The following is a 15,294-nucleotide window of genomic DNA, read 5'->3' on the forward strand; positions in this document are numbered from 1 at the left end:
AGTTAAGATGTTAATTTTACCCAAGCTGATGTGCAGATTCTTTTTAAGATCTTATTTTTAAGTAGTCTACACACCCAATGTGGGGCTCAAATCCACAACCCCAAGGTCAAGAGTTGCACCTTCCACCAACAGAGCCAGTCAGGTCCCCCTGGTGTGTAGATTAAATGCAATATCTATCAAAATCTCAACAGACTTTTTAAAAAAGATTTTACTTATTTATTAAGTAGGGAGAGATTTATTAAGAGGGAGAGATTGTGCGGGTGCACATGAACAGTGGGGTTGGGGGACGGGTAGGGCAGAGGAGAGAGAGAGGCAGACTCCTTGGTGAACAGGGAAGCGGTGGTTCTATCCCAGGACTGCGGGATCATGAACTGAGCCTAAGGCAGACACTTAAACTGAGCCACCCAGGCGCCCCTCAACAAACTTTTTAAAAATTTTAATTTAATTTATTTTAAAAAATATTTTATTTATTTATTTGACGGAGAGATAGAGTGCAAGTATGCAGAGCGGCAGGTTGAGAGAAAGGGAGAAGCAGGCTCCTCCCTGATCAGGAAGCCTGATGCGGGACTCGATTCCAGGATGCTGGGATCGTGACCCCAGCGGAAGGCAACTGCTCAACGGACTGAGCCACCCAGGCGCACCTCAATAGAATTTTTTAAAACTGGAAAATAACAAGCTGAATTTTCCAAATGTATTTTGAAATGCAAATAACCTAGAATAGTTTAAACAATTTGAAAAGAGTAACAAAGTTGGAAAATTTACACTACTTGACTGTAAAACTTACTATAAAGCTACATTAATCAAGACACTGTGATATTGACATAGACAGATAAATAGATCAATGGAACAGAGTAGAGAATTCAAACATAGAACTACACGTATTTGGTCAATTAATTTTCTACAAAGGGGCCAAGGTAATTCAATGGTCAAGGATAAACTTTTTAAAGAACTCTGCTGTACTAACTAACTGGATATCCATATGCAGAAACAAATAACTTCAACCCTACCTCCATCACACACACACACACACACACACACACACACACCCCTCTCAAACTGGACCATAGATCAAAACATAAATGCTAAAACTACAAGATTTCTAGAAGAAAATATAGGAGAAAATCTTTTTCTTTCCTTCTTTCTTTTTTTTAAAGATTTTGTTTATTTATTTGACAGAGAGAGACAGCGAGAACTCTCACTTGAGAACACGCACACACAAGCAGGGGGAGTAGCAGCCAGAGAGAGATGTAGAAGCAGGCTCCCTGAGGAGCAGGAAGCCAGGAAAGCTGGATATGGGGCTCAATCCCCAAAACCTGAAATTAAGACCTAAACCAAAGGCAGATACTTTACCGACTGAGCCACTCAGGCGCCCTCAGCAGTTTCTTGTAAAGTTACATATACACTTAAAATACAAATCAACCATTCCATTCTTTGCTATTTACCAGAGAAATGAAAACATATATCCACATTCAGATTTGTACATGAATGTACATATCAGCTTAATTCACAATAGCAAAAAACTATAAATGACCCAAATGTCCAGCAACGGATGAATGAATAATTGTTGTATATCAGGTAACGGACTGTCATTTAGCAAGGTGGGAACTGCTGATACCCTCAACATCATGGAAGGAAAAACTGGACACAAAAAGCACTCTCTGCATGATTCCATTTATATGAAAAAGTAGGAAAGGCAAATCTAATTGATAGTAATAGAAAGCACATTGGTTGGGCATATGAGGCACAGAGCTGAACACATAAGGATTAATCGGGAAGGGCTGATGGAGACAATCTATATGTTGATTGTGGTAGAGTGACATGAATGTATAACTTTGTGAACCCTCATTGAATTTTAAGTAAATAATACTTTGATGAAGTTGATCTTTAAAATTGTTTATGTGATTTAGGGCATGAACTCCAAATTTGTGCAAGTCAGTGTATTTAAAAGAAATGCAATAAAGAATGGTCTTCATTCAACAATTTCTGTACAACATTGTCTTTTACTTTTTCTTGCACATACTAAGCTTTACACACGAACCTATCAAGCTGCCGAACGTGCAGAACCACAGCTGCCAGGAAGGATGCTCTGAAGAAAGTCCTCCTTTCGTCACCTTCTATAACTCTCCTTCCTTGCCCTCTTACTTTCCTTTCTCCTCAGTCCTTGCCTTAAGATACCAATAACAATTTACTTTCGTTCTGAGCTTTTTAATTACAAAGCACTCCCCAACTTCATTTGATTCTCAGAATAATTTTGGGAGCCTAGGTAGAATTATTTAACACTTCACAGGAACAACAACAACAACAAAAAAGAGGGCCAGTGGGATAAAAGCTTTACTCAAGGCAACACAGTTGGTACATGGCTCAGAACATAATCAATCATTCTTTTTTTTAGCTTCCTTGTCTTTTTTTTTTTAACTCCCACCTTTTTTTTTTCTTCCACTGTGGTCCCAGGAGTTAGCAGACACTGGGAAAGGGTATTGCACAGGAAAACTTATTTTATTTGTTTATTTTTAAAGTAAACTCTACCCCCAAGGTCAGGCTTGAACTCACTACCCCAAGATCAAGAGTACCAAGCTCTACTGATTGAGCCAGACAGCCACCCTAACCCCTACATTTTGAATTGTTTAGAGTAAAAATCTTACCAAGGTGTAAAAATGAATTTCCTTTAGTTACAAGTATAATGATAACCATTATTGAAAAAATTAAATTTCATGAAAAATTTTGTCTGAAATATTTGGGATGTCTGAAATAGGCCTAACAAAAGATATATAGGATGTGAAGCTTCAGTAATTGTGGAATGTCTTTATAAAATCCAGTCATCTCAGACACATCTGTCTAGGTCTTAAGATACCTTTGGGTGCTAGATATTTATCCTCAAGGCCTTATCACTGGTGTTCATCCACAAAAGCCTCCAATGGAAGTTTGTAAAGAGAAAATTGATTCTTTTTGTTTCCTTATATTATAGTTGTATGGTCACGCCCTGAACCCTCCTTTCCTTTCATAATTGCAGAAGATATGCCTTTTTTCTGTGTGAACAACAGAACCATCATTTATAAGATTAGTTAACCAAGTCACCCCTACGTTGTTCCTTACCTCTGTTTTTGTCCAATTGCATTCCAGCTTAAAATTATTTTATACTTTTCTGAATTCCTCAGACTAATCTTGCCCGAGAAGGTATTTTATCTATATTGGCTATTGTGGTACTAGGAATTGGGATTGAACAATGAGATAAAAAGTTTATCTACTGATGTTTATACTGACCTAATGTGGCAGTTTTTTCTTTAATCTTCACACATTTACTTGTTGAGCACATGTTCATTTCTATGTTTGCCACAAAGAGATAGACATGGTCTCTGCCCTGGAGGAGCTCACATCTGTATTTCCAGTCATATAAGTAACATCCTCTCTGTCACTTGCTTAACAAAAAAATAATAAACCTACAAATAAGTTGGGTATACTAATCACCCTGCAGCTAACCTTTTGGAGGGTCCCGAAGCCAAGTTCCTTGTGTGGATAAAGGAGCTCTGGCTCCCCAGACGGTATCTAGCATCCTATGGGCTCTATCGGAAGCACGAGACACAGGCCCCACTTCAGCTTTAGATCTGCAAAACTTGCTGGTTCCCAGTTCCCAGTACTATAGCTTAAAAACCCCATTTTCCACTACTACTTCTTTTCCCTTTCAGTTTCAGGGAAAGGGAAATAACATTTTTTTATAAAGATTTTATTTATTTATTTGACAGGCAGAGATCACAAGTAGGCTGAGAGGCAGGCAGAGAGAGACAGGAGGAAGCAGGCTCCTTGCTGAGCAGAGAGCCCTGATGAGGAGCTCAATCCCAGGACCCGGGATCATGACCCCAGCCGAAGGCAGAGGCTTTAAACCACTGAGCCACCCAGGTGCCCAGGGAAATAACATTTTTGGAGCACTTTTATACATTGTGCTATGCTATAATTGTCACAATTTCATAATGTACAAGTCAATTCTGGGATCTAAAATAGATATGCAGTAGTGTAAAGAGGACTGACTTTGGAATCATGAAGATTTAGGTTTCAATTCTGGCTCAGCGACCAAGTCATCACTAGTTCATTTATTCCTTTCTTCATTTATTCACTAAAATATTTATTGAACTCTTAGCAGACATTTAAGCTTCATGATAGGAGATAAGGATACAAAAGTGAATAAAACATAATCCTTATTTTTAAGGCTCTCACAATCAAGGAATGTGTAGGGAGAGGAAATTGGTTTTTTTCTAAGTTTATTTATTTTTAAGCAATCTCTAGGTGTAGACCCAATGTGGGGCTCAAATTCAGGACTTCAAGATCAATAGCTCATGACCCCAAGATCAGGAGTCACATGCTCTTCCTACTGAGCCAGTCAGAAGCCCCAGGGAGAGGAAACTCTTAAACAGATTGTATCAGTACACTGACAGAGCTAACAACAGGTTATATTATGGAAATTTTATGATCTTTCACAATTTAAGTAGCTTATATGAGCCTTTGATTCTTCATTCATAAACTAGGAATAATTACATAAACCTCACTTCCAGGCACAATGGTTGGCATATAAGAGATATTAATATTGCAAAGTCCATTATTCCAGGGAAAAGCTTTCTTGCACCCCTTTCTCCTTTCTGCAAACTGAAAACAATAAGTGACTTTTTAACAAGTTGCATTTGAAGATTTATGATTAATTTTACATAACTATGTTTATATAATCTTATTACAATGATGACAAATATAAAAGGGAATTACTCAAAATCTCACCATCCTAGAAAAATCAATTGATTTTATTTGCCAGCTTTGCTTCCCAGTTTTTGTCCATGTTACAAAGCCATAGCATCACATAACTTTTTGTGTTGTTACAATGTATATAATATTTGTAATTTTTAATGGCTGTGAAATATTTAATTGATTGAATTCTTTCAGTTTGCTTGACAATCCCCATATTGACATTTTTCTTGAAAGGCAGAGTGATTCAGTGAAGAGAATGAAAACTTTCGAAACAGAAACATCCTAGGATTTGAAATCCTAGGTCAGTTTCTTAGGAAGTGAACTTGGGCAAGTTATTTAATCTTTCTGAAACTGTTTAACTGTTTTAAAGAAGGTGGGATTCGAATAGGGATTATGTCTTATTCTGCATTTACAGGTGATTTATATAAGGTTCCTAACCAAAATCTGGATACTCAATAAAACCCCTCTTAGTATTTGGTAATCATAAATATGTAGTGTTATAATACCTTTCACACATAAAGCTCATTTAATCTTTTGTGTTATTTTCTTAGGATAAAGTCTCATGAATGATAATTCTTGGGGCAAAGATTATGAGCATTTTTATGGCATTTAGAAACACAGCTCAACTGCTTTCCAGAAGATTACCTTCAATTACGAAGCTACTAGCAAAGGATCGCATCACACACTGCATCAGATTTACTTCACGGTCACTATAGGTATATTATTCTGGGAAATTTTTTTGCGTTTGATTGCTTTAATTTTCTTCTTGCAGTTTGAACATTTTTCCTTTTTGAAAAACAAGACTAGTCTCTAGGAGAGACAGTTCAGGGCCACGTGGGCTGCGTAAAGCTCTCGTGGACTACATCTCCCAAGGAGCCCCGCGTTCGCGCCGACAGGAAGTGGCTGGAGCATCTCCCGCCTCCACGCCGAGGCGAAGAGGTTCTATCCGGGGCCTTGGCGCTTCTCTTTCCTTTCGCGCCGGTTGCCGCTGCGGAGCGCGGCGGGTCCATGTGCGCAGTGAGCGGCGCTATTCCTGACCCAGTAGCACCCGAGCCCCGGGTTTGACCGAGTCCGCGCTGCGATGGACCCCAACACCATTATCGAGGCCCTGAGGGGCACCATGGACCCAGCCCTGCGTGAGGCCGCGGAGCGCCAGCTCAATGAAGTAAGGACGCCGGGCGGGCGGCTGACTGTGGCAGGCCGAGCCCTCTGGGCCTGGCCAGAGGCGCGGACGGCGTCGCTGAGGGGCCCAACTGGAGGGGTGGGGCGGGGACCTGACTACGAGTGCCACGCCAGGGCGCCTGAGGCTGCTGCGGTGGTGGTGGCGGCCAAGGCAGCCTTTGCGTCGGATCCTGAGCTGGGCCTCTGGCTGCGGTCAAGGCATGAGGAGCCGGCTGAGGCGAGGCGGGCGTGACGGGCTGGACACATGGCTGGCTTGGGTGGCCGGCCGCCCTCTGGCTCATTCCCAGCTCGTTCCTCGCGCCCAGGAGGGGGCGAAACTCACTGGGAGGTTTTTCAGACGTTTCCGGGAGCAGTCTCGCTGGCGCCGGGGTCGGAGGGGCTCTTGAGAATGCAGAGCCCGTCCTTTGGGGGTTTCGCCTGTCAGCTTGTCACTTCAGTGGGCTGATCCGTGATCTGCACAACTTTCTTCTCTGCGACTGAGCGGCCAGGGAAAGCTTTCAGAGGCAAGCCCCCGCCTCTTGGGCAGGGCGAGGGTAGTGCGCGCTACCTGTATCAGTCTGATTCACTGTTCTACTCTGCTAATGCCTCAGTCGGGGAGGCAGGGCGATGTAGTAGAAAGTGTCAGGTGAAGTGCACCCTTTAGGTAGAGCTGAACCACTGATTTTCTTGACTGACCTTGGACAAGTCACTTAACCTCTTGATGCTGAATTTCTCCCATTCATAAAATTAGGCCACAGGGTTGCTGTGACGGTCAAAGTGAGACAATGTAAAAGCAGGGTGCCTTGAAACGTGCCAAGCTCCTTATCAGCTTGCGGAGGATTGGTTCCCTTTTTCCCCTTTATTTTTGGGGGACCACCCTTTGGAAAACAGCCGTAATATGTGGGGTATATTATTGTACTATCTTCAGTTTCATTGTTTGTTTCTAAATTTCTGCAACTTTTTATATTTCAATGAATATTTTAAAGGCATCTTAAAAGGACCCCTGTAATTTCCTATGCCAGTTAATAATTGTCTTTTGGTATCCCACTGAGTCTGCAAGCTTTAGTGAAGTTCAGTGTACATTTATTTTTAAATGGAAAAAGAAGCCCCTCTTTAAGGTAGAAATTCAGTTATTTTAATGCTCTTCTTATCTAATTTAATGCTCCTATTTAATGCTCCTCTTAGTAGGAAACTCCCTTAAAAACATTATATTGACTTTACAGAAGCCACAGGAGTATTCCTTTTTTTTTTTTTTTTTAAAGATTTTATTTATTTATTTGACAGAGAGAGATAACAAGTAGGCAGAGAGGCAGGCAGAGAGAGAGGAGGAAGCAGGCTCCCCGCTGAGCAGAGAGGCTGACGCGGGACTCGATCCCAGGACCCCGAGATCATGACCTGAGCCGAAGGCAGCGGCTTAACCCACTGAGCCACCCAGACGCCCCCACAGGAGTATTCCTAATTGGACATCTTAAATGTACAGTGCTCTTTTTAGAGATCTCTGCCCTCAAGGAACTTATATTTTAAGACTACCTACAGAGTTTAGACAAATCAAGTGTAAAGTTGTTTTAAAATAAAAAAGTTAAGTCTTAATAAATACATAAATGCGACTGTCTTTAGCTCAACCAAGAATGATATTCAAAAAAAATTTTTAAAGATTTTACGATTAAGTAACCTTCACCCAACATGGGGCTCCAATTTACAACTCCAGGCTGGTGAGTCCCATGCTCCACCCACTGAGCCAGCCAGGCCGGAGGCCTCACCCCCCATACTCAGATTTTTAGGCTCAAAGTCACCTTGGGAGGAGTTAAGATTTTCTTTTATATAAAATAATGTGCTGAAACAAATTTCTCTTTAGAACCATTATGAAAATACGGAGGGAGTTATGGATCACTTTTTATTTTGATTTGTTTTGTGATACAGGTTAAGATGATAAGATGAACATTATTTTGTTCATGAAGTATTTATAGATGTGTAAGTTAAGGCACCCTAAAAGTTTAGTTGCAGTGATTTCTACCATGATTTTATTATTCTGACTAAACATGGTGTGTGTAATAATTTTAAAAATTATTTGAAAAAGAGTTGGTTCCCTTGTAGAAAAATCTGAAATCATTCATTCCTCAGTTATAAGCATTCAGTTATAAGCACTGATATCTTGTAATTGAGACCTGGAATAAATACTTCACAAGCTGATCTTTAGAAGATGAATAATCAAAATAGTATTCATTGCATTTTTTTTGCTTAACTCTTAAGCTTCTGTTAGGGTTTTGGAATACTCTGGAATAGTGAACACTGCTTTTCTGTCAAAGAAAATTTGTGGTCTAACCTGAATTTCTGTGATTGTTAGCGGTTTACATTTTGCAAATTTCTTTAAATTATTCCACCTTAACTTATTAGTAATTTTCCTAAGGTAACTTTTCTTTTAATTAGAATATCCTCAGCTCTAGTCTTCATTCTATTTTAATGAAGTGCTTCCATTTGGACACTTAACTTGCTTTGACTTATTTTGTGGCAGAACCTTGATTTAAGAAATAGATCCCAGATAAATCTTGAAGAAGCTTGACTGAAGTAAGAATGAGGAAGTAACATTTTTATTTCCTTCAGGCTCTTCTCGCTTTGTATAAGACAGATGAAGCAATCATTCCATACTGTTTTTATTCGATTGAAATTATATTTTGGTTCACTTAGTTAAAAGAAAAAGATTACTGAATTTGAGTAAATCTCTTCAGCTAAGTGAAGTAATCACTAGCTGTAAAAATTATAAATGTTATCAAAGTATTCTAGTGCAGATAGTTAAAAACAAAGTGCTCTGCTCTTGCCTCACAGTGATTGCACTTAAGTGTTCCATCTGTTTGGATCCGCTTTTAGTCAGTTATCTCCCAGACTTGATCTATCATCATTTAAATTCCTTCATATCACTGAGGAGTTCCACTGACTACAACATGCTAGACATTCTACTTCTCTCTTCATTTATTTTTCTCTGTAGCACTAGTTTATCATACATATTTTATTCTCACTAGTGTAATTTTAGAGTTTTATGAGATGAGGAATTTTTGTCTTGTTACTGTAATTCTTTGATTTGTCAGTATTAAGCCTTACTTAATTATAGCAGATAATAATATAGGCTTTAGCACTGTTATACCACCCCCCAAATCAAGGATTTTTAGATTATTTATATATTTTTTAATATTACATATAGATAAAATTAAGAAAGTTCCATTAGACTGCTGGAGACCACAGTAAGGACTCTCTTTTTGGCAGATATTTTTGAGATATATTTTAGTATTAGGGCACCTTGGTGGCTCATTCATTGGAGTGTCTGCCTTTAGTTCCAGTCATGGTCCCAGGGTCCTGGATCAAGCCTTGCATTGGGCTCCCTGCTCAGCAGGGAGGAGCCTGCTTCTCCCTCTCACTCTGCCTGCTGCTCTTCCTACTTTGCCTCTTCTTAGGAAATATAATCTTTTTTTAAAAGAGCTGAATTTTAATATTCCCCACTGACTACTCTGTAGCATAGCATGAATTTTGGTCCTTTTTTTTCCCTAATGCTGTTAACAATTTTTGATTGCATTGTCATTTCCCAATTTGAAATATCTTTATGTAACAAGCTTTGCCTCAAACACTGGAGAAAACCAATAAGAAGTACAAGCTTTCTTGGAAATAAAACTGAAAACCCTTTAGTTATTTGATTTTTTTTTTTTTTTTTTAATTATGAAGCATTCTGTACTAGCTGGGGGATGTTAGGAAAGTTACTTAACTTCTAAGCATCATTTTCCTTACGTACAAAATAAAAATAGTAATAGTATATATGTCATAGTGTCATGTGGGTTAAGTGAGATGCATGTAAAAAATTCAGCAAAGTATTTGGCACCTACTAAGTTCTCTCCAGATTATTTGAATCGTGCATAAGTGCCCATTGATTAACCCATCTATCATGCCATACATTTTATTTCCTGTCTCAGTCTAACTGTAGTAGTTGTATATTTCTGTAGAAAACAATCAGCACTAATGGAGAAAGAACATAAGTGCCTATTTAAACAGTGAGATCATTAGTAAGTAGCTTATTGTAACTTGAAAGTTGGCACAATTATAAGCACAATGCCTGGCACACTGTGGACTCTCAGTAAATATTTGTTGTGTGCAAAGAGAAGTAAGAACTTGTATAACACTAGAAATGTCTTCCAGTCTTTAGAGTTGTGTACAGGAATCTCATTTGTCACTTAAATTATATACTTTGAGATTAATTGACTTCTGTATATCTTGAAGTACAGTTTTAAAAATTTGGTTTTTGGGGCTCCTGGGTGGCTTAGTTAAGTGTCTGCCTTCGGCTTGTGTCATGATCCCAGAATCCTGACTGCTTAAGGCAGGGTTCTGGGATTGAACCCCACATGTTGCTCTCTGCTCAGCAAGAGAATCTGTTTCTCCCTTTCCCTCTGCACCTGCCCCCGCTTGTGCTCTTTCTCTTGGTCATTATCTTTCTTAATAAATAAAATCTTAAAAAAAAAAAAAAGTGGTTTTTTTTTTTTTTTTTAAGGAAATCTAAAATCTATGGCATTTGGTATTCATTTATTCAACATTAATTGTTTATCATGTTTTCAGAGACTGTTTGCTACTTCCTGTTCTCACTCAGAAATACTTGTTTCTTCATTTATAAGATGAAGTTAAGACATCTCTGAAGATTTTGGGAGGTTATTATAACAGACATAGTCTCTGCGTTTTTCCTGCTTTCACTACCCGTGTTCTCAGTGGAAACCTTCTATACAAACCTTTGCTCCTGCTGCCCACCCTGCCTGTTAAGCTCTTAGCACCTAAAACTAAAGTTTTCCTATTCGGGGGGACCTGGGTGGCTCAGTGGTTAAGTATCTGCCTTCGGCTTAGGTCAGGATCCCGGGATCGAGTCTCGCATTGGGCTCCCTGCTTCGTGGGAAGCCAGCTTCTCCCTCTCTCATTCCCCGTTTGTGTACTCTCTCTCTCTCTGTGAAATAAATAAATAAAATCTAAAAAGGGGGGGGTTCCTATTCACAAATCTCATTATTCCCATCTTAAATACTATCTTTTCCTATTTGACCTTCCATGATACTTGTAAACTGAAAGTTCATACTATTTTAACACCTAGTTTTATGTGTTTCTTAAATTTTAACTATTTTTATTTGAACTAAATGATTGCTCTCTTTTCTACTCTAAAAGTTCATGGACTTTGAACTTATCTCTAATAGGAATAAAATCAGTAGATGAAGTTTTTTTTTTTTTTAATTAACTGAGAATGGACACTAACAACTAATTGTTTCTGATTACTTTCAAATATTTTAAAAGTATTTGCCTATCATGTGGCAGATTCTGTCTTTATGCCGGGGATCTGATACTGTATACAAGACAGAGTCCTCTTTCTCAACAAGCTTACATTTGAACTGAAGTTTTAAATGTAATGTCAGGAGAGGGGCCTGGGTGGCTCAGTCAGTTAGCGTCTGCCTACCACTCAAGTCATGAACCCAGGACCCTGGGATGGAGCCATCCCTCAGACTCCTGCTCAGCGGGGAGTCGGCTTCTCCTCTCCTCTGGCCCCTCTACCCTCATTTGTGTGTGCTCTCGCTCTCTCTTACTCGCAAATAAGATATGGGATCGAGGCCCGCGTCGAGGCCCGCGTCGGGCTCTCTGCTCAGCGGGGAGCCTGCTTCCTCCTCTCTCTCTGCCTGCCTCTCTGCCTGCTTGTGATCTCGCTCTGTCAAATAAATAAATAATCTTTAAAAAAAAAAAAAGTAATGTCAGGAAAATTTTTTTGAAATGTTTATTCTGAATAACAGATCCCAATCTGGTACTTTTTAAAAAAGACTTAATTAAATTTGATTAATTAATTTATTTTTAAAGATTTTATTTATTTATTTGACAGAGAGAGATACAGCCAGAGGGAACACAAAGCAGTGGGGATGGGAGAGGGAGAAGCAGGTTTTCCCACTGAGCAGGGAGCCTTACGTGGTGCTCAATCCCAGAATCTTGGGATCATGACCTGAGCCAAAGGCAGACCCTAAACGACTAAGCCACCCAGGTGCTCTCCCCAAAGCCCTTTTTTTTTTTTTTTTTTTTTAAATTTCAGAGAGGGAGACAGAGAGAGGGCAGAGAGAGAAGGAGAGAGAATCTTAAGCTAACTGGTGCTCACTGCAGAGCCTGACACAGGGTTCAATCTAATGACCCTGAGATTCGGACCTGATCTGAAACCAAGAGTCGGGGCACTTCACCGACTGTACCACCCAGGTTCCCTTGGTTCATTTAATAGCAAATGTCTTTTTGATAGATACTGAGCTAAGTGGTTAATAGAAAGTATTCATGATTTCCTGCCTTTCTGGAGTTTCATAGTCAACATAACCTTCACAGATGCATGTAGTTGGGACTTATAATAGAGCTGTGTGTAAGTTTTAGATGAGATTCTTAAATTTGACTTTGCTTAAAGCAGCTTTGATCTCAGCATCAGTATTCCTTCCCCTCTTACACTTGCAGCAAGAAAAATGCTCTAAGTAGAATTAGGAGGCTTACCTAGGAGCCTTTTAAACCTTCAGTTCCTAAGCTTAATGTGCTATAAAATGGTTATGTAGGTGGAAAAGCTGCTCACATGCTTTATGTGACAAAGTAAGTGGTCTTAGCTTTGCTAAGTTTCTTGATACTTTGCGTTTACCTTTTAAATTCATAAACTAAGTCACTTCTAGGATTTTCACAGATGATTACAATTACTACTGTAAGTGATACATTTTACTTATAAGTGATAAAGTTGATTTTTCTTTTATTAATGGACCTATGAAATGTTCAGTTAATAAAAATGTTAGGTCTGGAGAAGTGCAAAATGATGGCATGTTAATAGTACAATTTGGCATGTCTAGAAATTTGGCAAAATATTTATGAGAATATAATGTATATTTAACATTCCTTAATTAAGAATATCCCTAAGTAGATACTCTTTTGAATTTGGGAGAGGGAAAGTCCCTGGATACTTTGGCTGTTACACAGAAGTTATTCAGTGACATAGCATGTGAAAGATCTGAAAGAAAGATAATCACTGTATTAATATATTTATAAGAAAATTTCTTTTTCAGATACAGTAGATGTATATACTATTTTACTTATTGTTTGTTTCTGTCAGTGGCACATTAATGAGTTTGATTTAAAGTGTGTTTTTTCTTTTGGTTACTAAAGTAATTTGCTTTTGTTTTTGTTTTTTAAAGATTTTATTTATTTATTTATTTGTCAGAGAGAGCGAGGGAGTGCACAAGCAGGCATGGCAGGCAGAGGCAGAGAGAGAAGCAGGCTCCCTGCTGAGCAAGGAGCCCGATGGGACTCTATCCCAGAACCCTGGGATCATAACCGGAGCCAAAGGCAGTGGCTTAACCGACTGAGCCACCCAAGCATCCCTGTTTTTTTGTTTTTAACTAAAGTAATTTGTAATTAAGAAGTTATTTTAAACTCCTTGGTTGAAAAGCATTTAAGTATTACCACTATTTAATGAAAAGCTGGGAGACATAATGAAGAGCCTCAAGCCTGGCCCTGATTCTACCACTGTGATGATTTAACCTCACTATGTCTAATATTTTGTGTAGATAAAATAGGGATAGTATTGTCTTTGTCATATTATTTTTATTTATTTATTTATTTTTAAAGATTTATTTATTTGAGAGAGGCAGCACACTAGAGGTTGGGGGAGACAGAAGGAGAATCTTTTTTTTTTTTTTTTTTTTTTAAAGATTTTATTTATTTATTTGAGAGAGAGAGACAGTGAGAGAGAGCACGAGCGAGGAGAAGGTCAGAGAGCGAAGCAGACTCCCCATGGAGGTGGGAGCCTGATGCGGGACTCGATCCCGGGACTCCAGGATCACGCCCTGAGCCGAAGGCAGTCGTCCAACCAACTGAGCCACCCAGGCGTCCCCAGAAGGAGAATCTTAAGCAGACTGTGTCAGCTCAATAATCACACTAAGATCACCATCTGAGCTGAAACCAAGAGGCAGATGTTTAACCAACTGCCCCACGAAGGCGCCCCCGTCTTTGTCAAATTCTTTAGTACAACAGAAAAGTTAGAAATCACTTTGCTCTTGAATTATCTGGTTATATTCATTGATGTACTTTGATGTCACAGTGCCCTTATGCCTCTGTTTTTCCTTATAAATAGTGTAAAGTACAGTAGCAATTGAAGCTCTCTTCAGTTGCATTCCAATGGAGAGAAATAATAAAAAGTTACTTCTTAAAGAGTAGCTATAAAAGATACTGACATTAGATAATTACATTGAGGGACGCCTGGGTGGCGCAGTTGGTTGGACGACTGCCTTCGGCTCAGGGCGTGATCCTGGAGTCCCGGGATCGAGTCCCGCATCAGGCTCCCAGCTCCATGGGGAGTCTGCTTCGCTCTCTGACCTTCTCCTCGCTCATGCTCTCTCTCACTGTCTCTCTCTCTCAAATAAATAAATAAAATCTTTAAAAAAAAAAAAGATAATTACATTGAAAAATGTGGGTCCAGAGGGGAAACATTGGAGAAAAACATGACTTGAGTATTAGGTCGGATTTGAGAAGCTGGTAAACATCAGATAGAAAATGTATAGCAGGCAATAGGGAATATGGAATTGAAGGTTAGGAGGGAAACCAACAATGGAAAAGTTATTTTTCTCAGTAAATTAAGAGGAAGGGAGTATGATCTAGAGGTGTAGGATGGACTGGAGGGCTTCACCGTTGGCCATGTCCATTTTTTGGAACTTTGAGAAGCAGGAAAAAGGAGAATTGTGCATACAAGTAGGAGGAACAAGGGCGCCTGGGTGGCTCAGTTGGTTAAGCCTTCAAGCTCAGGTCATGATCCCAGGGTCCTGGGATCAAGCCCCACAAAAGACACCCTGCTTAGTGGGGAGCCTGCTTTTCCCTCTCCCTCTGCTGCTCCCCCTGCATATGTGCTGTTGCTCTCTACGTCAAGTAAATAAATAAAATATTTTAAAAAGTAGGAAACAAGAAAAGGAATTTTTTTTTAAAATATTTTATTTATTTATTTGGGAGAGAGAGACAGTGAGAGGGAGCATGAGCGAGGAGAAGGTCAGAGAGCGAAGCAGACTCCCCATGGAGCTGGGAGCCTGATGGGAAACTCCAGGATCACGCCCTGAGCTGAAGGCAGTCGTCCAACCAACTGAGCCACCCAGGCGTCCCAGAAAAGGAATTTTAAGTAAGAAGGTTGGTTGTGGGTAATTTAGTTTTCTTTTTACTTAAATGAATTTCATAGATTTTTCTACTAGTAAACATGAATTACTTATGTAATAAGTAAAAAGCTATTAGAAAAAGAAAGGGTTATTGATATCTCCAAATGAGGGGGGTTAAAGCAGAATGAAGACTTTGGGGGGAAAGCTTTTAAAATATTGGTAACCTTGGAGAAAGCAATTTTCTGAATACAGTGTT

The 15,294-nt window shown here is 39.4% G+C and overlaps 1 protein-coding gene across 1 annotated transcript in view; it reads left to right on the forward strand.

Annotated features, from left to right (window-relative positions):
- The first annotated feature begins 5,659 nt into the window (after nucleotides 1-5,659).
- Nucleotides 5,660-15,294, forward strand: part of IPO7 (importin 7) — a 57,207-nt gene continuing 47,572 nt past the window's right edge. Inside the window, exon 1 of the mRNA XM_044258799.1 lies at nucleotides 5,660-5,893. Coding sequence (XP_044114734.1) covers nucleotides 5,810-5,893 — 84 coding nt within the window. The 5' untranslated portion in view covers nucleotides 5,660-5,809. The remainder of the gene's footprint in view (nucleotides 5,894-15,294) is intronic.

Source organism: Neovison vison, chromosome 7 (assembly GCF_020171115.1).
Source record: "Neovison vison isolate M4711 chromosome 7, ASM_NN_V1, whole genome shotgun sequence".
In the NCBI taxonomy this organism is placed as follows: domain Eukaryota; kingdom Metazoa; phylum Chordata; class Mammalia; order Carnivora; family Mustelidae; genus Neogale; species Neogale vison.